This window comes from Falco peregrinus, chromosome 9 (genome assembly GCF_023634155.1).
Source record: "Falco peregrinus isolate bFalPer1 chromosome 9, bFalPer1.pri, whole genome shotgun sequence".
NCBI lineage: Eukaryota > Metazoa > Chordata > Aves > Falconiformes > Falconidae > Falco > Falco peregrinus.
In genome coordinates this window covers 21,054,387-21,077,577 of record NC_073729.1, presented here as the reverse complement: position 1 = coordinate 21,077,577, position 23,191 = coordinate 21,054,387, and the positions used below count along the sequence as shown (strand labels likewise).

The 23,191-nt window shown below is 37.5% G+C and overlaps 1 protein-coding gene across 2 annotated transcripts in view; it reads right to left on the bottom strand.

The window, feature by feature from the left end:
* Positions 1 to 389: 389 nt before the first annotated feature.
* Positions 390 to 23,191, bottom strand: part of KNL1 (kinetochore scaffold 1) — a 28,771-nt gene continuing 5,969 nt past the window's right edge. For both annotated transcript variants that reach the window (XM_055813663.1, XM_055813664.1), the window contains exons 7-26: positions 22,942 to 22,978; positions 21,763 to 21,800; positions 21,375 to 21,427; positions 14,695 to 19,878; positions 13,786 to 13,930; positions 12,685 to 12,752; positions 12,458 to 12,556; positions 9,720 to 9,835; positions 8,811 to 8,901; positions 7,164 to 7,280; positions 6,448 to 6,535; positions 5,607 to 5,675; positions 5,179 to 5,218; positions 4,948 to 5,049; positions 4,399 to 4,499; positions 4,055 to 4,123; positions 3,793 to 3,902; positions 3,098 to 3,216; positions 1,671 to 1,793; positions 390 to 1,559 (exon numbers count right to left, since the gene is read on the bottom strand). In XM_055813663.1, coding sequence (XP_055669638.1) covers positions 1,454 to 1,559; positions 1,671 to 1,793; positions 3,098 to 3,216; positions 3,793 to 3,902; positions 4,055 to 4,123; positions 4,399 to 4,499; positions 4,948 to 5,049; positions 5,179 to 5,218; positions 5,607 to 5,675; positions 6,448 to 6,535; positions 7,164 to 7,280; positions 8,811 to 8,901; positions 9,720 to 9,835; positions 12,458 to 12,556; positions 12,685 to 12,752; positions 13,786 to 13,930; positions 14,695 to 19,878; positions 21,375 to 21,427; positions 21,763 to 21,800; positions 22,942 to 22,978 — 6,875 coding nt within the window. In that variant the 3' untranslated portion in view covers positions 390 to 1,453. The remainder of the gene's footprint in view (positions 1,560 to 1,670; positions 1,794 to 3,097; positions 3,217 to 3,792; positions 3,903 to 4,054; positions 4,124 to 4,398; positions 4,500 to 4,947; positions 5,050 to 5,178; positions 5,219 to 5,606; positions 5,676 to 6,447; positions 6,536 to 7,163; positions 7,281 to 8,810; positions 8,902 to 9,719; positions 9,836 to 12,457; positions 12,557 to 12,684; positions 12,753 to 13,785; positions 13,931 to 14,694; positions 19,879 to 21,374; positions 21,428 to 21,762; positions 21,801 to 22,941; positions 22,979 to 23,191) is intronic.

Genomic DNA, 23,191 nt, shown 5'->3' with positions numbered 1-23,191 from the left:
TTGGATTCTTTAGCTTGTAAACATGCTGGAAGAAAATGAAACCAGACACACAAAAAAGCCCAAGCTGGATAACGCTCATGAAGTACTGCTGCAGTACCCTCTACTGGTTAATAATGCTGACATAATGACCTAAGAAAATTTATTAGTCGTTCCAGGTATAATACCCAAGTCATTTGCAACTTAGGCACTATTTTCCTAATTAAAAAAAAATAATAAATTACCCTGTAAAAGCCAGGCCATTGAAAGCTAACACTAGGAAACGCAAGAGGAAAAAACAGACCAAAATATTACAAAAAGTCCTCCCAAATAGGTAACAAAGTTATTTCAATAGCAATAGGCAAGTTTTCAGTCACAAGTTTAAATAGAGCAGCCAATAATCACAACTTGAAGAAGGAAGAGCAATAATTCAGACGTTTAATGAACTTCCATCTTCTAAATAGAAGGAAAATTGGTAAAAAGACAAAAAGATATAAACACTTAAACACATGAAAATATTTTTATATTCAACATATTTTACAGATATAAAAATTTGCATCTGCCTACAGAATGGACAGCTGAGAAATAGCAGGTACTTCTACACGATAAACTCAACCAGGGTTAGATCAGTTCCAACAGGTCAACCTACATAATATTAAAACTATATACAAAAGCAACCTGGCCTGAGCCAATGATGTTTGATACCTCCTAGATTTAAATAGATCCATCTCCTCACTAAAACTTTAACTCTGGCCATGTACCAGAACCAAGAGATAGACCGTACTGGACAAAAACACTGAACATCAGAACAAACTTCTAGTCTGAGAGGATCACATAGATGGGACCTGATGGCTTTGAGTGTGCTGCACTGCAAAGTCTGTGGTCAAGCACAGCAGTCTTTAGTCTTTATGATAGAAGTATTTCTGACTTTGGCCACCTGGTTAATTATGACAAGTTTAGTTAATCAGAAGCCGGACTATAGTTTCTGCATTTTGGGAGGGGTTCCAGGAAACTATAAAAAAAAAAATGAAACGTGATGTGGTATGTTAAAATGCTACACAGTAGTGCAGTAATATGACAGTGAAAGTAAATTCCAGTCATGTTGATTTAGAAAATACCCATCATTGTTTTATACAAGATCTCTGTAAATCAACCCAGAATAAAATGAAAGTGCTACACTAGGAAAGAATATACAAGGAGGTCAAGACCACTGGTGGCTGAAAGAAGACAAAACCAGATCTGATTTATAAAAGACATAAGAAATTCCTCCTTCTCCTCTTTAGAGACCTCTGCTTCTATAAAACTTGCGGTCTACATCAAGCATCCTGGATATCAACCAGTTATTAGACACAAATACTAAAGAGCTAAGTAGCTAACAGCACTCCCATTCCAGTGAGAGACAGCTTGAATTCTTACAAGGCTAAAATCAAAGAATATCCTCTCTGACTTCTTCAGTCTTGCATGTGGATCTAGTGAATCATCTGGGATCCTGGAGCAAATTTTGATGAATCAAGCTGACCGTTCTCCGCAGATAGTGGTAACCAGTCGGTATACCGGAGAGAACAGCAGAAATTTCCTCCTCCCTGGGGAAAGATACAATTATCACACGTGTTTGAGAGGATATGGAGCATTTAATTCCCCATCCTTGTTTTGAAACTTAAGTCATACAGAGTGGTTCTTTCTGTTCAACTCACCCAACATTGCCAATTTGTTTTTGGACAGTAAAAGGCAGTGAGGCAGATGGGTAGTCGGCAGCTAGAGACAGGGTCAACTCAAACTTTGCAAAAGCTGTGGAAGCGGAGAACAAAAGCTTCACACTGTATGCAAAATAAATAAAAACAAAAAGATCAATACAAAATATCCAAATGTATCGCCACCGCCTTTGAATTAGGTTCCAGAAGGGAAAGCAACTGCTGTAATTGATGCAACGAGCTCAAGAACTTCTAGAGAGTTCCAGCATAGGCTAACTTCATAAATAAGCTTAAAAGAAACTTTCCACTCTGATACTATCAGCACTCTAACACTGAGTTAGAATACAAACCCCCAGTTTTCCTCACAGAAAAAGTTAATGAACACACAATTCACAGAACCTGTCAAAAATTATGGGAGAGTATAAAGTAATAAAAAAAAAATATGTTTTCTAGTTAACATAAAATATTCCTAGGTAGCTAAAGTTTTCTGGAGCTTGAAGTGGGACTGGTTTACCTCCAATCTCATAAATCTAATTCATGTTTCATGCATCCAACCCTATGTAAGTCAGGCCAAGTTTCTCTCTAGCACAGTACTCTTGTCTATGACAATGTGCAGGAAGGCCAGAGTTGAATTTTATTGTAAATATGGGTAAGACCATCACCAAGGCTACAGTGCCCAGGAAGCAGATGCTTGGGGATAGCATAAATGAGAACAAACACAGGTGTTTTCCAGGTAAATCTCCCACAATTTGCACCTTCCTGAGCACAGGCGGCCCTTGCATCTGTTTTGTTGCCTTAACTAAATAGAGCTTTTAGGTGATTTTGGCATGTAGTAGAACACCACTCTTGCAAAAGGGTACTACAAAATTAGAATAACCTATGGAAACAGCATCAAGGCATGCAAAGATGGTTAACTGGCCACTTCTTAATTAAGGCTAAGCATCAATAACAGAAGGATAAGGTGTATTTATCTTGTTCCACTGGGAGATGTCACAAAATCAGGAATTAGTATGAGAAAATGAAAACTAAAGAAAAGGGACTTTAGTTTAAGTGTATCTCTCCTTCAACAACTAATTCTGCTTGGCTGAAGCAACAAAGTACTAAGGTACAGGTAAATTCCTGGCTCTGTTTCCTTTCCGTTGCTACACTCTGACCTAAAGTTTTAAGCAAGAGAGTCAAGTCAAACAGGAAAGCAGCAAGGAATGAGAGGTTATATGATAGTAAGGAAATGGCTGAATCCAAGAACAGCTTAATTTTCATGCATTTAGATACTATAGTGCAATTGTATTAAAATAATTTAGGTTGTTGTTAAAAGCAGTTGCATAAAAACTCAATCTGAAGAAAACCAAACTGAAAATGTTTCAGTGTTTTGTTTCTATCTAGAAACACTCTCTGAAGGACTGGTGTAAACTCCATCTGAAGTTACTTACTTTGTATCGTTGATATCAGTCTTCAGAAGATTAAATTTTCCACCCCATCTCTCCAGAAATTCAATCTCCTCTCCTAAGACCTTGCAACGACTCACCACCAAAGAGATGTCATGAAGAACCTGAGCGGGCAATCAGAAAAGCAATCACATTGGCAGTAAGGCTGGTAAACTATGTGACACTTGAAAACTGTTTATCCTAGAAAATACAAAGAAAAAAAAATAGTAGTTCAACTGCTATCTGAGTTTGGATGTGAAATTGAAATTGTACAAGCTTAACAACAATTTTACATGCTTAGCCTTAAGTTTCTCCCTTCAGCTCTGTCAACAGGGGTGCACAGACATGCAGGAACACCAAGTTTTTCTTGGCAATTTAAGCCAGTAATTTTCTAGGAAGCAGAATAGCATTCAGCTCAATTATTTAAATTCTACTCTCAGAAAAAAAGGGATTTTAAGAAATCACTAAGACAAGCGGATATCAATGCAGCAAACAAGGAAGAAACCACAGCTTTTAGGACTCTTGCCTTCAGGGACAGGTACTTCCCCCCCCTGCACCTCAGAATATTCACAAAGCAGATTTTGATTTGCATTGATGGAGCATTTATTAGGATGCTTTTGTTCTCAGTGTCAGCCCTGTTCTCTGTGATAGAAAAGATTTAATGTTTTCCTGGAGTCTTGCAGGCTTTTCTGGAACATTACCTGGGGCAAGTGGTACAGTGTGGGACACTTTTCCTGCCAGCATCCCTGACTTTCAATAAACTGGAAGATGAGTCGTTGGACTAAGCATGAGGAGGGTGGAGCTTTTTCCTCTGTAACACAAAAGAAAAACACATTGCCAGAAATCTTTTAAAGCAGTATTGTAATGCACTAGCAGATAAACCACAAAGTTACAGATGTCCTTCCAAGAACAGATTATCCCAGCAGCTACTTTCAAGCTACTAAAAAAAAAATAAAATCTTACCATCCAAGAAAGATTCAAAGTTCAGGCTAACTATCTTTCTGGAAGGATCTTCACCGAAAACATCACCATCTGAGAAGGAAAAAAAACCCAACAGTAGTTATTTCCATACTTAGTTCTGGAGTTATAGCTCTTCCTCTTCAGAAACAGCCATTCATTACATACTTTTCTGAATTTCCATAGAAAACACATTGAAAGCCACTTCTTAGGTTACATGCTGCTGCTGTAGTGTGCTTTCTATTTCCTTTTAGCAGATCGCCACAAATACAGAAACTTTAGGTTTCTATTATATAACTATTTAACCTTTCAAATTCATAAAGCTGAAACATACCAGTTTTGCAACTTACCTATAGGGGGTCCAAACACAACTGTGAGTTCAATAGAATCATAAAGAAAATTAAAGACTGCCTGCTGTTCGCTCCATTCAGTAATCTCCCACTCAGTGGAGCTAAAAATGAGGGGGGAAAAAGAAACACCATCACCCTAAGTTTCAACCAACCAATCAAAACAATGATCTGAAGGACAAGCATCAGAGTATTAAGTGCACTTGCAGCTATTACCACATAATGTACCAATGAAATTTTCACTTTCCAACAGAATGTTAAGAATCTGTTGAGAAAGCAAGCACAATACTATTCTTTTTACATAAATGTTCATTTTGGAATTGGAGAGTTGGGTATAGAAAGACTGAATGTAGAACATCACTGCAAAGTTGTTAATAGAAAAACAGCGCATCACACACAGAAGTTCACCAAGGCTTTTTGCTTATACTAGACAGTGAGGAGATGGGCACCCAAAGATTTCCCAAAATCAAGTAACAAGGAAACCCAAAACCAAAAAAACATTTATATACAAATGTGAGGCCCCAGAACTAGGTGATCACAATAAAACCTTACTCATCTCTCTCCAGGAGTTCCTGGCAGCTTTTTTCTTTTGCCTTTAGCTGGTTCATCTGAGCAAGCATTTGCTCATTCTGAGTCTCCAGATCTGACAGTTCACTGCAAAGATAAACCAACAACATGAGATGTAGCACATTGGCTAAAAAAAAAAAATAAAAATCACCAACCCTCTAAAACCTGGATGTGCCCATGTTATTTAAAGTCTTTAGATCATCTTTGATATCTTACCTTTGAAGTTCCTCTTCTTGGGCTTTGAGGCTTTCCAATTCTAAGAGAAAAGGAAAAAAGCTATGAGAGAAAAGAGCAGCAAAGAAAGCCCTAACTTGCTGTGCAGTCACTGTTCTTTAACAATATGAAGGATCACAACTTGATGGCTGTTACTCCTACCTGGATACAGATATGCTATCAACAAAGGTTATTAATTATTGAACAATTGAAGTGCTGAATATGATAGTCAGCACACTCTTCAAGTCACACTGTACCAAGTTCTAAACTCCATTTTTCCAGGGGAAAACCAGTCCTTTTCATACTTTAACATCTATGCAATTAGGTATATCCAATGCAGAAAACAGTAGTGTGTAGGGTTGGGGTTGAGTATTACCCTCTCCAGAATCTGAAAAACACCACAAAGCCTGCCATTCAGCTAGTACCATTACCTTTCCCTAGGTTTTTTCCTTCTGCCTTTTCATCATTGCAGTTCGCTTCCCATTCATCCCAGTCAGAATCTGTGGGAAAGAAGTATCAGGTTTCTGCAGAACTCCCAGATTCAATACTTACATTCTATTTTATTTGTCTGTGGATTCTATAAATCTTACTATTTCAAAGTTAACTAAGAAAAAAAAAATATGTACAAAAACCTGGAAGGGTATTTACCAAAAGCCTCTAAAAGTAACAGATAGCAAGGAAAATTCCTTTTATTGCACTGTTTCAAAGCTGCTACTGTGCAATTTGATTTCTATTTCTAAAGTCAATGGAAGAAAACTCAGTTGGAAGAAGTGAAAATACACAGAGCATCATTATGCAGCAGTGCTGACTAAGTACTGACTGTAGCTTGTGCGAACACAGCTGAACAAGTGTTAAACCATCCAGCTATGATGCTAAAACAGTACAGTCCTGGAGTGCAAAGCTTAGTCTTGCCTACTTGCAGCATCGCTGGCAGGTTTTGCAGCCATTCTGAACTGCATGCTGGCAGCTAGCTGTACTGCTATCGCTAGCAGATTTAGCCAGCTTGGTTACAAGTTCATAGGCTACAATTATAATTCTGTATTTCAATGCAGATATACTCCCAAGTTCTTCATATGATGTGTAAGTGATACCCACAAGACAAGTTTGCAGACACAAATGAAGGTATTTAGGCCTAGCAAATACTTGTAACAAAGGAAATGTAAAATTCCAAGCAACCACCAAACACAGAATCTTGAACTGACCATTTGAACAGCAGCTCTGCAAACAAATAGAGAAATCAGTATTATCGGTCACTGGTTTGGAAACACATACCTGCTTCCAGAGCAACAAGACAGTTCTCTGCCTCCTCAAACAATTCATCCATCTTTTCTATTCTTGACTGTAGCTTTCCATGTTGTTCCTAAGGTAGGAAAATTGTACTCAAGTCAATGACTTTTGAAAAAAATCTGAATTGTCTTCCGAGACCATTATGTGGATCTTTGCTTGTTAAGAAACTAATTAAAGAAACTGATCTAATCTGTCATTAGAACCAAGGAGCAGACTGAGAAACACTAAGGCAGCAGCCATGCATAAGAAAGTACTAGATACTTAACAATGTGTCTTCCTAATGACTTTTCTTATGAAGGGACGAGATAAGACATAGAAATTAATAAATGCCTAGAGCTTTTAACCAGCTTTTTAATTTCTGATACCTATCACAATGCATTACTTTTGCATTTCCTTGTTAGTTACCAATAGTGAGATTACTACAGTATAAAGAGCTAATTTCTGATAGCATTTCTCTTAATACTCCCATTTTTCACCTGTTACTTTAATTGCCCAAACCCCTAGGCAGAAGGTTGCTATAGTGTAAGTGCAAGAAAGTCACTGTCCCAATGTGTGTGATATTTGCATATAAATAAAAAGGAAGTACGTTTAATAAAAAGGAAACTTTCAAGAGAATGCTCACTTATATATAATAATTAGGCTCCCACACTTGACAGTCAAAGACAAAATAGCTAAGCCTCTGCAGCCTTGTGACAAATTACCTGTGCACTTTGCAGCAATTTCCTGTACAATGTCACTTTCTCATTGTGAGCCAAGATTTTATTCTCCTTGGTGAAACAGGTTTTCATTTTGTTCAATTCTGCTCCAAAGCTCTTCAGCTGCAACAAACAGAAAATACAGAAGAGAAAGTGAAGAACGTGCATCAAAAGATTGTTCAATTGACCCTTTAGACTCATTCTCCCTCCCCCGCTCCTCCCAACACCCAATTTCTCTAGTAGCAGTATTACATGCCACTTGCAAATTAAAGCAAATTTAAGACTGGACAATCCCTGTTAATTCAAGCACAGCCGCCTACTGAAGTAAATTATTTTATTTGCAAAGATCCAACAAGACCTTTACTCAAACAGTGAGCTGCACAAATAACTAAAGAGATGCTTTTACTAAAAAACAGAGCAACTTCATTAAGCCCATCATCCCAGTTGTTTGAGGTTTATTTAGAACACTTGCCCTGTTCTGGTTAAGGAGGCTAACTGAAATGCTCACGAAGTCCAGGCTGAACCCCACAAGAAGTAAACTTAAAACCTGTTTTAACAGAACACAGCTACAGATCATGCAGGTCAATGTTTTCTCTGACAGCTGTCAGTCCAAAAGCTGCAGAAAAATGTATGAAAAGCTTTTTTCTACAATGTTTGTCATCTGCCTATTTCCACTGGGTGGTATCATTCTAATTGCAGTGGGTAGAGATTTGCTTAGTAAGCTTTCAAATTTTGTTATTCTAAGAGCTAAACTAAGTGTTCTAGTTGATTTCTTTGTTCCTAAGTGTAATTATTCCTGAACCTAGTTAATAACCTAGCCTCAGCGATATCCTACAACAATCTAATTATGAACTATGAAAAATACAGTCTTTTATAAATTTTGACTCTTTACTGTCATTGAATAGATATTTAATCTTTGCATTAGAACAACAGAAACCAGAATCTCTTGATCTACCTTCTCAATTCTGGCTGGGATACATCAATAATTTTTCTGGTTTTGACATGCAAATGTCTTCTTCATGCTTTTTGTGCCCATAATCATTAGTATTCTACTTTAATTACCCTCTGGCCTCATCTTTTATTTTTGCATATGACACTTTGTTGCGTTCCAAATCCTGTATCCAGTTTTATTTTTGCATAATGACACGCATTTTCTGTTCATTACATGTCTTGCAAAATCATGTCTTTCTGAACTAAATAAGCGTGTAAGTTAACACAAAATTCAGCTCCACCAGTGAAGCAACAGTCTCTATAGTAAGAGCTGTTCATTTTTTTCTTTCCAAAATTGCACTGTATGCTTAAGTCCATCTAAAGTTTCTCTTTTCTTTTCTGCCCTCAACTAACCTGAATTATCAACTTGATATATCAATATTGATATACCACTGTCAACTTGATACTGATTATCATGGCTTTTCTGTTTTACAGCAACATATTCTCTTTTATATATTTGAAAGGGCACATATCGCCGCATTCTTCTGACATATCACAAGTTCTCATAGCAGTTTTCTATTCAGAAATTATTTTGCCTTTTATCACCTACCTGCCTACCGTTATTCTCTGTGACCATTCTGGTTGTTATTTTATTTGAATACATAAATTAACCTTACTACTTCCTTATGTAAGAAACAACATTAATTCTTCCTTCAGTGTTACCTCTTCATCAGAGCAGGTTCTCATTACTTCCCACAAGCTCTTATTCACATTCACCAGGAGTTGATCCTGGACATTTGCATACAGTTTTAACCTGAAATGTGGAAGAAAAAAAAAAAAGTTGGAAGTCTTGTTGCAGCTGCACCAAACACATAAAGCAGCACATTGGTATTTATACAATTCACTCCCCTTTTCTAATGAAAATGTAAATATTTTCATTTATTTGGGTCTTACATCTTGGAGAGACTCTCTAAAGCCTTGGTTAAATGGAGGCCATGTTTGTGACACTCTAGCACATAATACAAAGTTCACTGCCTACAGTCTTTTTGTCGAGGGCAGGTCTGAACAGGAGGTGGAAAGTTAGAGAGCCAAAGGAATAGGAAGTGGTGCTAATGAGGCTGTGAAAAAATCCTACTACTGATTTTTATTATAAGAGTTGATTTTGCACATAAGTTACTAAAGGCATAACGAACCAGATCAGAAGTGTCCTCCAGATAAGAAAATAAAGCATGACAACTGTATTTCAATCTAATGAATGCTGGAAAATTGGAACAAACAACAGACCATAACCTGTTGGGATTCTGCTTTCTACGTTTGATCATTTTTGATACAATTTTAAAAGTTTTAGTCTAACGTTTCTGATGCATTTTGAAGCACTCCATTAGTAAAAGATAAATTACTTCAGGAAAAATCAAACCTTAATTATCTCCATAACCACTACTCCTCCCTTAGAGTAAACCCTATATACTGTCTAAACCTGTAAATAACCTGGCTGCCAGCAAAAAGTAGGTTAACTGTAATTCTTTATTTTTCCCATATGTAATGTGTTCACTTTCTTCAGGCCACTTTGCATGCAACCAGAGCTGAAAAAATAGAATTACTAATATAATCTGTGGCTGAAAAAACACTTACTCATCTATCATCTGAGAAAGGGCCTGGCAGTCTTCTTCATAAATACGCAGCTTGGGGCGATAAATATACTGGCCATAAATGAGGTCTTCTGGAGTAGGTGGTGCACTGACTGCACACTGGAGAAAAACAGAGGGAAAAATTTTGAAGAAAGAGACACATATATTTTTCAGAAACAGTAACTTCCAAACAATTCATGTCGAGAAACCAGTAAAAGGCCCGGAATCTTTATTTTTGCAGAACAGACAAAAACTGAAATCCGAACCCTAATGAAGGAAGCCTGACATGCTTAAACAACTGTTTTCATCCTGGACATGTCTTATTTCATTCTGAGACAAGTTAGTCATATAACCTTAGATAGCTCATTCCATTTTTATGCCTCATGTTTCCTCATGTTTGAGCATGGACTTCCTTTTGGGACATACACGTTATCACTAGAGCTCAAAAAAAAAAAAAAAAAGACAAAAATTGGAAAAGGGTAACTTTCTTTTAGATGAAGACTTGAAAAACACACATAATGTTATCCCAGTGATGTTTGCTGTAGAATAAAACAAGATAGCTATGCTTGATTCAGAATCAAAGTTCACAACTTTCAATGTATCTTAGGCACATCAAATAAATACAATGAGGGTATTTCAGCAAGCTACCTATATACTGGAGCACGTAAATAATCAATAGTAACTGCATCCCTTCAGAGAAAGTTTTTGGGGGCTTTTGCAGGGGTGGAGAGGGGAGGTGGTGTTTGTTTTTTATCAGAGATCAGTCATTAATGAATAATATCAGACTTTTGTAAGCCTGATTAATATTTAGAGACAGGTCAGTGTGAATCGATTTGCATACTCAAAGTGTAAACTAAACTAACTAAAACAGTACAGTGTTTTAAAGAAAAACAGAAGAGATTTTAAAGTCATAAAGGAAGCAATTTAATCAATACAGATTATATTAATTTACTTGTAATTCTTTTTAATCAATTTTCATTCTTGCCATAACAGTTTTAAAGAACTTTAAAATGGACAGATTTTTTACTTGCGCTTGCTAAGTTGACACACAGAAATTTTATTCAGTCAGGAACAAGGCCATGAAGAAAGGCAGAACAGCACACCAGCACCTGTGCCCCACAGACAGGGCAAACCAGCTGTAGGCACTGGCTTTCTGCAAACTAACAAAACAAGGTCCACAGTTGCAGTCCTTATTTCCCAGAAAATAACTATATTTCTTATGTGAAAATTCTAATGATGCATTTGCTCTGATAACATGACATCTTAGAGCAGTGAGACTTGGTTACACAGGAGCCAGTTTTCAACTAATCTGGAGTACTAGAGTTAATTTCACAAGTAAAGATTTTTCACAAATATACCACTTTCCATGGGAAGAATATGATCTTGACCACACCTTTTCATACATGGTAAACCTGCTTCACTCTTACAGTTATTATCATAAAGACATATCAAAAATTCCTACCAAAACAGGTGTCACGCCACTCATTTGAAAGAAGGAAGATCAAATCTCATTAGAATTTATTTAACATTGAACAGACTACTGAAAAGTTCTCCAGCACTCTAGAATAAGTACCGACACAGAAGAAACTCCAGTGTCAAAATTATGCAGACACTGCTAAAATTTTCCACTTTCCAGGATGGCTTCTCCACTGCCCCAGTGCATTGTTTAGTCTGCCAGTAGAAACCACAGTAAGCAGCCAGAAACAGAAGCATCTGAACTAAATCCCCATACACTTTGTTAAAAAAGCGTTAAGTATTGCAATTTTGCAAACTTCCTGTTTATGAAACTTGAAACTTTTCCACGTCAGTATAATATATGTCAGAAAACTAAGGAGCTCATTCACACTACTTCGTTACATAAGTACCATTCCTTCCAAAGATTATTTGCAAAATCCAGACAGGTAAGAGACACCAGCCCCAGCATCCAGGTAGAAATTCAGTTGTCTACACAAATGTATACAAATAACCAAGTCCAAAACACTGGTCTCAACAAAGTTTATATGAAAATAAGGTGCCTTTACCGAAAACAAATGACAAGGCCCTGTTTTCAGGATGATTGCAAAAAAGATTGCTTGGTTCAGCATCCAGTTACCACCAATGCATGGTACTTGTCTGCATGCAAAAGAAAAGTTGTTCCCATGTCTGCAAGAATTTAATGGAAACCTTTCAGGATAAGGATACTGAAACTGCATTCAGGCAGAACAGACTTAAGGGGAAGAAATAAAGAGTAGTAATGTCACCATGAAGCATGGTGAAGAATAGAGTAGAACAAGTAGCAGGAATGCAGAGTGGCATTTCAGGATTCTGATTTCAGCTGATGGACATAGTAAGAAGATAAAAGTGAAAAGGTTAGACTGAACTTCTGATCCTCACTTTCAAACTTATCATCCTTGAAACAAGTTAAAAAATGCAAGAATTAGCATATTTATCCAAGAACAGATAATCCTGATTATACATACGGTATTTCTTGCAGAGATTGAAATCTATTCTGTTTTGCAGTACTGAGGAAAAAAAGCATCAGACTTAACAGAAGTGAACAAGCAAAGAAAGAGGAAGCATGCAGTGTCTAACACTTGTCAAGGTGGAACTGACTTCTGGGCTTAAATCATTTAAAGGCCTTTAATACAGACTGATTAGTGGATAAAAATAAAAATAATTAAAAAAACAGCCAAACAAAAAAAAACCAAAAGGAATATAATGTAAGGTTAATTTTATTATGTACATCAAAGGACAGATACTCACGTTGGCTGGAAGATGGCTATGCCGGGGCTTCTGAATAGGAATATGGAGTTGAAGAAGTGTAAAAAACTCCCCAACTGTGATAAGACCATTTTGAAATTTCTGTAAAAGTTAGAAAAAAAAGCGTATGGATAAGTACATTTTTCAAGCAATAATGCTTACTTGCACATATGCATACAAGTATTTTTCCTGATAGGCAAGAAGCTGGCATCTTTAAGCTGTTTACATACCTCCTGTAAGTTATCTTCACAAATGCTATGTATGAGAAGCTGAGACTCCATCTGACTGCTTCGCTGAACTAGCCAGAAGGAAAAAAAAAAATATAAAAAGGATATTGCTAGGATTAATAATATTCTTATAGAAATATGACCTTAAGCTCATTAGTTATAGAAAAAAAGCAATTTTAATGTGGAGTTTGATCTTTATGTGTGTTTCCAGTGCTGAATGAAGTAACTGAGAAAACAACTACTTGGGACAAACAAGGAGGACTAGATTAAGACTGATGTAAAATAAAATCTGTGTCAGAGCAGCAATGAAATGACAGGGTTCACTTTTCTATGGGAGGAAAGCCATATGTAACATACTAATAAAAATATGTAATAAAACTGAGAAAGAGACTCCAACCAGTTCACAGAGGGCGTCCTATGTAGACAGAGACCAAAGAGCATTTGGGTCGCCAGCAGCTTTCAAGGTAAACACAGGTTCTGAGCCAACAAGGGCTAGTTTCTCACTCAAAGGAAAGAACCCAGTCTACCAGATAAGGCATATGCTTTCATGGCTGCAGGAGGCCAAAACATATCGGTTTTGTAAACAGAGGCAAGATATCACTTACCAGATGATTGGCTGATTTCTGCCTTATTGTTAGGTATCAGCTAATTAGCAGGAGCTAACTAAACCTGGGGGCTGGATTTGCTTGAGCCTGCCCCTGCAGTGCACTCAGAGGACTCTTTTTCCAAGAGTGCAGGGCTGCAACATGCAGGCTCATTCTGCATAGAACCAGCTTAAAATCATCTTTGGGCCAGCAGAGCTGGAGTAGAGTTTGAGTTGGAGCTTTGCTCTGTGCCAAGGTAACCCAGCTGTCTCACCAGCCCAACCTGCCCTTGAAAACCAAGCTGTACTTAAATTCTGCTCCTTTTCCTTCCAGTCTCAGTACTCCTTGAATGGCTTTGACTCAGCCAGAACATAAAAGCATGTTGAGCGGCTGGGTGAGAAGCTGTGACACAGGTATTCAAGGCCTTTCCTAAATGAAATATATACTACAGGTAGGGCTCTTCCTTGACTATGCATAAAGACCACAAGGTCTGAGACTATTATGGCAAAGGAAGTCTTACTTGTTAATTCTCTGTCAGCCTTAACAGAATCCAGAGAGCTGCTAGTGCTGGCATGAGTACAGTCGTGGCTTTTAGCCGACAGATTTGGAGGTTCTTCACCTTTATGAGCTTCTCCTTGGCTTTGAGACACAGCACCAAAAGTAACCTAATTAAAGTTAAAAAAAAATATATTAAAAGAGCTATATGAAACAATACAAGTTGCTCAGTAGTTTATTGCAGCTATTTCTTGACATTCAGAATTGTTTCATTTTTAATATCAGCACATTTTACATCTAATCAGCATGAGAAACCAGCATATGGCTAGTTAAGCCATTTCCTATGATGACATAAAGGAAGCTGCAAAAACATCCGTTCATTTCTCAGTCAAAGCAGTAGCCTCCATAGCACACTCCTCCAGCTTTTGGAACTGGAAAGTTTCTGCTGATGATTACAAACTTATTTTTAAGGTCAGATTAATGTTGCATATTTGCACAAATTTTCTTGATTCAACTGCAATTTTTGCTGTCTATAAAAAAACTAGTTTAAACTAAACATCCATGTTTGCATTTTAAATAATTGCTTTAGGCCTTACTCTATCATTGTTCCCAAGCAGCAGCTAGCGAACAGTTTAGTTCAGAGGACGAAGTGTTTAGTCAAGAAAGTATTACGATACTATGGAGAGGATGATTTAAAAGTAGCATATCCTTTATTCTGTCTGGTTTGCATGGTTCAGGGAGGTTCCATGCTTCAACCTGATTTTTCTGTTTTGGCAAAATCATGAAAAATACAGGGAACAATACAGCAAAATGACAGCAAACTGGTGGTTAAGAGAAGCAAGAAGACTTACCAACAGATCTGCTTACACCCCAAGATTTAAATAGAAGTCCTGTTAACGTTCACTGTATCCTTTTAACAGGGGATTAGGCTCACCTGCAAGCCTCGAGAGACCTCACCATCCAGGTTTTCATCACTCTTGGTCTTCTTCAGACTTTGAAGATCTTCCTCATCTTGTTCCAAAGCTCTTTTTGTGTTGCAAGGTTTTGTCTCCTCAGATGGATTCTTTTCATTGTGGGAGATTTGGTTTTTGTTTATCTCATTGCATGCATTTTCCATGAGTTCAGAGCTTACAGATTCATTTGAATCCATTTCTTCTAGGCAGACAGGAAGAAATTCTTCTGCTATAAACTGAGAAGGGCTGAAGTTCTGCCTAGTAGACTTGTTATGTGGGGTTTCACGAGCATTTACATTTACTTCTGAAACTGATGCTTCTCCTCTGCCTGAAGATTTTGCACTTATGTCTTGTACACTAGAAACAGAAGGATTTCTTCTGTTTGGTAATTTTGGCTGGAAGATACCTAGAGGGACATTTATTCCTTGGTATTTATCCTTAAGTGCCATGCCTGAATGTGCATCTATGGGAGCAGCTCCAGATTCAAGACATGTGTTCTCCTGCCCTTTGGTATAAAATACATTATCTGGTTCATTTACAGTATTTTTATCTGACCTCAAGGTATCCTCTGGCTGAGCTGATGATTTGGGCAACTGGTCAGAAAAAGCAGCTTCAGAAACAGAGAGAACTGCAGATTTCTTTCTAATATTTTTCAGTTTTGAACAAACATTTAAAATACCTGATAATTCAGGTGCAAGAGTTGGATCCGTTTGATCTCTTGGACTGCCACTGACCAGAAGTTGCTTAGTTTGTTCAGAGTTTACATGAAAGTCTTTTGGAGGTGTCTCCCCTTCAGCTGACAGCCCCTCATTTTCCTTTGATTTCTTGTTAGAAACTGTAACAAGGCTTGCTTCAGCCAAACCTAAATCTGTAGCTAAATCTTCATGTCTAGATGAAACAACTTTCAATACTTGGTCTCCCCGAGTACTACACTCATCTGGAGAACCCTTGAAAGAACCCGATTGCTGGATGGGAAGTGAAACATGGGATACCAAAACACTACTTTCTTCACTGCAATCTACAGGACCGTTACCTGGAAGCTTGAAAGTAGCTCTCTTTGCTTTCAGGTTTTCTGGCAGTAGGAGATCCTGCTCAGTGCTTACAGGGACAGAATTACCTGTGGAAAGGACAAGATTCTGTGGTACCTGCACATCCATAGTCTCTTCTGGAAGACAGACAGAATAAACGGAACCTGGTGCTGTGCCACCGGGGACTTGCATAGCTCCTTTCTCATTAGGAAATGCTGAGGCTGATGAAACATTAGAGGGAATGCTGGGCTTATCCTTAGATTTTGCAAGATATTTACCATTCAGGTCTTTTGTTTCTGAGGAATCTATTTCATCTCTGCCAGGTGACAATGCACTCTGCAAGTCCGGTTGTTGAGTGCTTTTGAGTGACAATTCTTGGTTCTCAAATCCATTAATATTGTTATTAACAGCAATAGTATGGGATGCAGTTATTTCCATATCATCTTGGTTGTGGGTAAACACAATGGTTTTATCAGCATGAACTGCAGAAATGGCTGGAACGGCCTCTCTGTCCTGTACATCGATTTTACCACTTAATACAGCCGTATGAGTTTTAGTGATCTCCATATCGTCAGACAAAGTAAAAATGACTGGTTTTTTGTCTGAAAGAGCCTCCTGTCCAACTTGTTTAGCTAACTTTAATCTACTTTCATCACCAGAGTGAGACTCAGTCATTTCCATGTCAGCCTGGTAACTCATGAACATAATTGTGGAAGTTGAAGGAACAGGCTGATTGGGTTGCCTACCTTGCAGAAAATTTTCTTCCAAAGCTACATCATGGGGTTTAGTGATTTCCATATCATCCACAGCAAGCCTAGTAGCTTCACTATTTGCAAGTGCTTGCTGTCCAACCTCCTCATCTAAGTTCAGTTTATCATCACATACAACTTTCACAGTAATTTTATCAGCAGAGCAAGAGTTGGTAATGTCCATGTCAGCCTGGCTATCTGCGAACATAACAGTCTTAACAGGATCAGCTGAAGAGAGAGAATGAAGCCCTTGCTCATTTTGCAAGACAATTTCATGGCCTATTGCAGCTGTATGGCTCTCTGTGATCTCCATGTCATTATTCTCATCGCTCAATGAAAATAAAATGGTCTTTTCCCCTGTTCCCTTCAAGTTTTTCCTTCCAGTCCTTTTAGCTGTCTTAAGCATGCCTTGAGAGGCAGCCTTTTCCACAGATTTATCACTTGCAACAGTATTGAGTCTACTTATTTCCATGTCATTGTTGCAGGCAAAAACCTGAGTTTTATCTCCAGAAATAAAGGTTGTGTCATCATTTGAACTTTTAAGCTGTGAAATTATTTTGTTCATTGCTGGAACTGTATGACTTCTGGTGATGTCCATATCTGCATCTTCTGAAAATATTACCGTTTTCTCATCTGCAAAAGGCAAATGTTTTAACCCACTCACAGCTAATATTTTCTTGTGTGCTTCTTGGTGTCTGACATCACACGCAGATGCCTCCTGGCTATTTATTGCCATCATGACCCCCTCTTTTAAGGACATTATTTTATTTTTGTCTTGACCAAGGTACCCAGGTTCTGTTTTTCTTTCTGATAAAACAGCACTGATGCTGCCGTCAGGAACCATTACCGCGCAGTTTCCAGTCAAGTCCATGTTTTCACCAGAGGGAAACACAACTGACTTTTCTGAAAACAAAGGCAACTGGGAACTTCCCTTATGTGGTTCAGACATATCAGCTAGTAAGGGCTCTTCAGCAGTCCTCAAGTGCTGGCCATCAACTGAGTGAGGATTTTTTAAATCTCCTGAAGAAACTGTTCTAGCAATTGAAAAATGTCTCTCCGAATCTACTCGAGTTGGCAATACTTTGTTTACCACCTTCATAGTATGGGGTTTCTCTTGCCTGTCTGAGTTTTGGCAATCTGCATTTATTCCTAATACTGTTCCAGGTTGTTCATTTCCTTTCATTCCAGAGGGAGCGGACTCATTACTGGCAATAAACAAACCATTTGGAGCCAAAGGAGTAACAGTTTGCTTATCTGCATTCATTTTCAAATCCCTGCATTCTATTGCTGCAGTCTGACTACCAGGAAACTGGAAGGTCTGATTTTGCAGCTGCTTGGATATTACATTATTTTGACTATGATTATTCTCATATTTTTGTGCTGTATTAATAAAGGCAATGTCAAAGGCAGCGGTATGAGTTTTGGTTATATCCATGTTTTGATCATCTGAAAACATGCTCATCTTGTCATTCATGCAGGAAATGGAAGCATTTGGAAGCTTTTTTTCCAAAGGTTGAGATATAACAACTTTTTGACTTTGCAAAGACCTGAATGCACCAGTGTTGCTGACAATATTCTCAGGGACCTCTCTATTTTGCTCTGGTAATGAACACATGCTCTTTGAACAGGAACTTGGACCACTCGCCTGAAAGTTTGTTTTCCCAAGGTTTTTATCAACCATTATCATCTCAAGATCTTTAGTATTCATTTCTATAGCCTGGCTTCTTTTAATATTCCCATTGATAATTATCACCTCAATATTTTCCTTGTCCATATCTAAAGAATTTGCACTTCCATTGACATTTTTGTTCTGGTTCTTCCCTGGAATTATTTTACAAGGCATTTGTTTTGCTTCTGCAGTTATCCTGTTGCTTTGATCATCAACGACAACAGCATGGCATTTAGTTATTTCCATTTCTTCCTGTTGATTTAAATTGGTAGATGTAGATCTGTTATCAAGAAAGTGAGGCTTGCAGGTGACAGAGATGAGCACTCCAGCAGGAGATTCATTCTCATCATTCTTCCCATCAACCTTGACAACACAGGTTTTAGTCAAGTCCATGTCTTCTCCCGAGAATATTACAGTCTTCTCACCTGGCAGAGAAACAGGTTGAGAGTTTGCCAGACTGTGCTGAAGTCTACTCTTAGAAACACCAGCAGACACTGAGTTTGTGTGTGACTCAAAACCAGCATTCACCGAAGCAGTCCCATGATCCTGGGTCACTTTTTCAATTCGTTCATCTGAGCCCAAAGATATTTCAAGTGCACTATTTTTATACGACACAGAACTTCGATTATCCAAAGATGTTAGACTCTTTGTAACGTCCCCATCACCATGTGCTGGATGTCTGTTTTCTGCTAGCAAAGAGTTTGTATTAACTGGCATTTCAAAAGTTTTATGGTGTGAACTGTTCACTTCTTTGGTACTGTCAATACAGATTACATCCTTATAATTCCCAGTAATTTCCATGTCATCACATTTAGAAAAATCAACAGTTTTACCACTTCTGAAGACAGTCTCTGAAGAAATGGATCCTGGGATGGCAGACATTGTTCTGGCCTCTTGTTTAACAGTTTGCAGTGCTGTAGGATCTCGTCTGTCTTCAACATTTACTATTTTTCTGTCTGTACAAAGTTGAGAATCCTGCTGAACAATTAAATGCTGATTAGATGCTCTCTTTAATATAGAATTATCTAACTCTGTGGAAGGGAAATCCTTTTTGAAGGTTAGGCTGGGGAAGGGAAAAGACATTTTTGCAGTATGAATAGTTGTCATATCCATCCCATCATCTGCAAACATCTCAGTAACATCTGCACACTGTAACTGCCTTGGTGGAGCTTCATAAACACCAGAAAACATAGCTTTAATGTCAGCTTCCTGGCATTTTGTCACTTCCATTCCATCATCTTGCCCTCTAAAGACTTTTGTTACATTGCAGGTGTCCAGTGGCTCATGGGAATATACAAATTTCACGGAAGATCGTGCCACGTCATCTGAGATCTGTGAAGGGTCAAAAAAACCATTCTCTTTTTCAATAGGATTGAGTGTCTTTTCATTTAACTTCAAGCCCATCAAAAATTTATTGAAATCTATTTTTTTTTCCGTATTAGCATCGTTCTTGTCTTCAAAAGATGGGCACGAATGGTATGTAGGCTCTGAGAAAAAACGAAATTCTTTGCTCATTTCTGCCTTTCCATTGTTAGAGTTTAACCCAGCCAGAAATGACACAATATCTATTTTCTCAGTTTTCTCAGCTTGATTGTTTTTCAGATTACGTGTAATCACTGCAGTGTGACTAGCTGTCATATCCATTTCATTTTCATCTGAGAAGATGAGGGTGGTGTCATGCTTATTTGTCCTTTGAATGGCATTGTCTGCATCATGCCACTAAAAAAAAACAAACACACACAAGGAGGGAAGAAATTACAGTTACTGACATTTAAGACAAATGATAGAATCGTTTATTCTATTTAAAGCAAAACTCAAGTAACGCAGTCCTAAGGTTATAGCTCTATCTTTACATCATCTTCTGGAAAAAAAAATTATTTCAATATGATGTGATTTCAATATCAATGTGAAAAGCAGTAACACATTCAAGGAAAGAATGACTACAATCATTAGAGCACATCGTATTTAAATGGATTTTTTTGAAAGAACGCATCTCAAGTTTACTGTTGGGCAAAGGCTTCATATCTAGCCAGATCTTAGTAAGTATGGCATGATTACTGAATCTTATGGATCAGTACTTTCTATACCTCTACAGTGCAGTTTTCACCAATTTTTTTTTCCCCTTCCTAACTGTAGGTAAAAACCTTGCCCAGCTTATCATGCTTGTGCCCCAAATCAGCAGCACCAAGCTGGATGCTTTAGAAGACTTTTTCATCACTGACTAGGGAGATTTTAATCTCTATTTTAATAGAGAGAATTTACAGTTTTAAAGCTGGGGGGAAAAATGGGCCAGTAACAAGATAGAATACTGTATTTATCAAATATTATGAATATATTTAGAACAGTTTCATGTTTACTTCATATTATATATCCTATTTTATAAATATAAGAAATAAAATATACTATAAGAAGAATAACCATACACATTTATCCAAACCAAGGAGAGAGACAGTTTCAATTTGACCTTCTTAGCCCCACGGTGCATGTCCTCTCTTCCACACTAGATTTTAACTGATTTTGTTTTAACATTTGTTAACAAGAGCTAACGTGTGTTTTTAAGCTGTGTCTTCAAACTCAACATAAAAGTCAGAAGCCATTGCAGCAAGGGACACTGTTTCAGCAATTGCTTTGTTTAACAACAGTCTTGTAACATCATCACTGAAGTGTAACACAGTTCAGGATCTCTGTGCAATTGTGCCTGTGAAGTCCTTAGCTAAGAATTTTGTGTTTTATCACTTGATTCAGCTGAAGAAATTAAGTTACCTTTTCATGCTAATTATTGCAATTTTTTTAAGGCTTTTTCACAGCAGGAACAGAGAGTACATTTGTGCACATCCATTCCACCCATGGAAGTAAAAATACACAAACAGAGAACAATACATGAGAAAAAATACATAACCAGACCTACCTGAAACATAAGCTCCTTTGCAAATTCTTAGACAAGAATTGAAAAGAATGGAGGAACTAGCTCACGTACAGGAAAGTTAGCAAGCAATTCTAGACGCAAGAGTTATCAGTGCTACCGCATAATGCCTATCAAACTAGGAAAATACTTCAAAATATAGAAGATTAGCTTTCAGAAGAATTTTATGTGAATACAAAGATTTATTTTTTAGGAAGTTGAATTACATTTTTCATCTTTACTACACAAATTATTTGAATATATTTTGGACACTGCTACTTTCAGCACCGAAGAAATAAAAGCCTTCATATACCTCAGTCTGCTGCACCGATGCCTGGATGGGGGCGTGAAGCAAACTGTTCATCCCTGTTGAAAGAAAAGGAAATACTCCATTTGTTGCGCTATTTTCTTATTATTTTACTCACCAAGGTGAAGATCTATGTAATTGTTTTTACAAATATCACTAAGCCAGTACAATTAAAATCAAATATATCCTAAAAATATTTTCAGTACTCCAATATGTAGAAGGGCCACCCATAATTCTACAATAAAGTGCCTGTAAACAGCTTCAAGGGGTAAACCCTGTTCATGCAATAGTGATCTCGGGCAGATTGTTCTAAGCATGTTAAAATTACCCAAATAGACTCAATAGTTTTAAATAAAGATGGTAATTCTGTTATTGAATCTATTTCCAAACTCACCAGTGATTTCACATGGAACAGCTTCAGGCTCTTCATTTCTATAAAAGGTAGGTTAGGTAAACAGTTTGTTAAAAGATTTCAAAACAGAAGGCTTCAGCAATATACTGAAAGGGCAGAGAATTCTGCTGCACTGCTCATACAGGACTGGGCAGCAGATACCAGCTGCTGCTTATACATCTTCTTCAATGTATTCTCATTTGAGTTGCAAACTTATTTTCCCATGAGATTCTCTCCCCTTAGCATGCCACAAGCCATCGTTCAACATACAGGTGGCATTTTAATTCCTCAGTGACAAGTAAAAAAAAGAAAAGATTAATTCTTTATTTTTAACTCAGATCTTCCACTTCCAGGTATTCCTTTATCTTTGGGAAACTGAAGCTGTGCTCATAAAGCCTGAAATAATTTATTTCTCTGTAAAACAAAAGCCAGATACAATGTCCAACTTGTGTGGTTTTCTGTCTGACTTCTAATGCCTTCTGCTCTCCACTTGTTTCTTGATTGCTCTTTCAAAACCAACAAACTTTAGCTAGAGTGCTGATTTCTTGTGTGTGTGTGTGCGTGTGTATATATATCTATATACATGCACATACACACATAGATGTTACTGTACTGGGTTGATACCTTTAAGAGCATGAGATAACTACAGCTGTACATAAGCTGTTTTCTTGCTATATATTTTAAATGTAAAAAATTCCCCTTCACACACAGGAAGTGTCTAAATCTCTTGTTTTACTTACCAGGTGGTTTTAACTTTAAAAATCCCATCACTGTGTTTTATCTAGATGGCAACTTTAAGGCTAGACTAACACTTTATCCACCTCCGAGGGAAAAAGTTACAGTAATAAATATCAAAGACTACATCCATCAGATACGGGAATTGGTAGGTCTTTCCTGGAAAGCATTCCCAAGCAATCATCTTTGGAAGGAAGCAGTTTCAAGACATAATGGTGCAATTTTTCAGAAACCACCATCTTTTTGTGAGTTACCAACACAGCTATATCATTTTTTTTTTTCCCCTGTATCCCTTCTTTCACCAGAAGCACTGAGTAATTTTATACCTAAATAAATACATATGCTGCATTTCTCTGAGGAGCAATTTGATGGTTGCATATCATGGGAAGAAATGTATTTGCAGTACAGAGTGCTATAGTCATGGGAATATTTTTTTTTCAAACTTACTGAGTAAAGACATGATTCCTTGTATCTGCTGCACACTCTAAAAGTAATAAGAAAATTACAACATTACAATGTGAGAAGCATGATCAAAACATTTGGAGACAAGAGTAAACTACACAGAAAAGAATGTTCTCAAGTTCTCACTCTTGATGTGCTGCCTTATCGTGGCAAAAACCTAGAGAAGTACTTGAAAAATGCATTAGCTTTTCAGATTCTCCCTAGGTAATGTTTGGCTGAGTGAATGACATTCTGC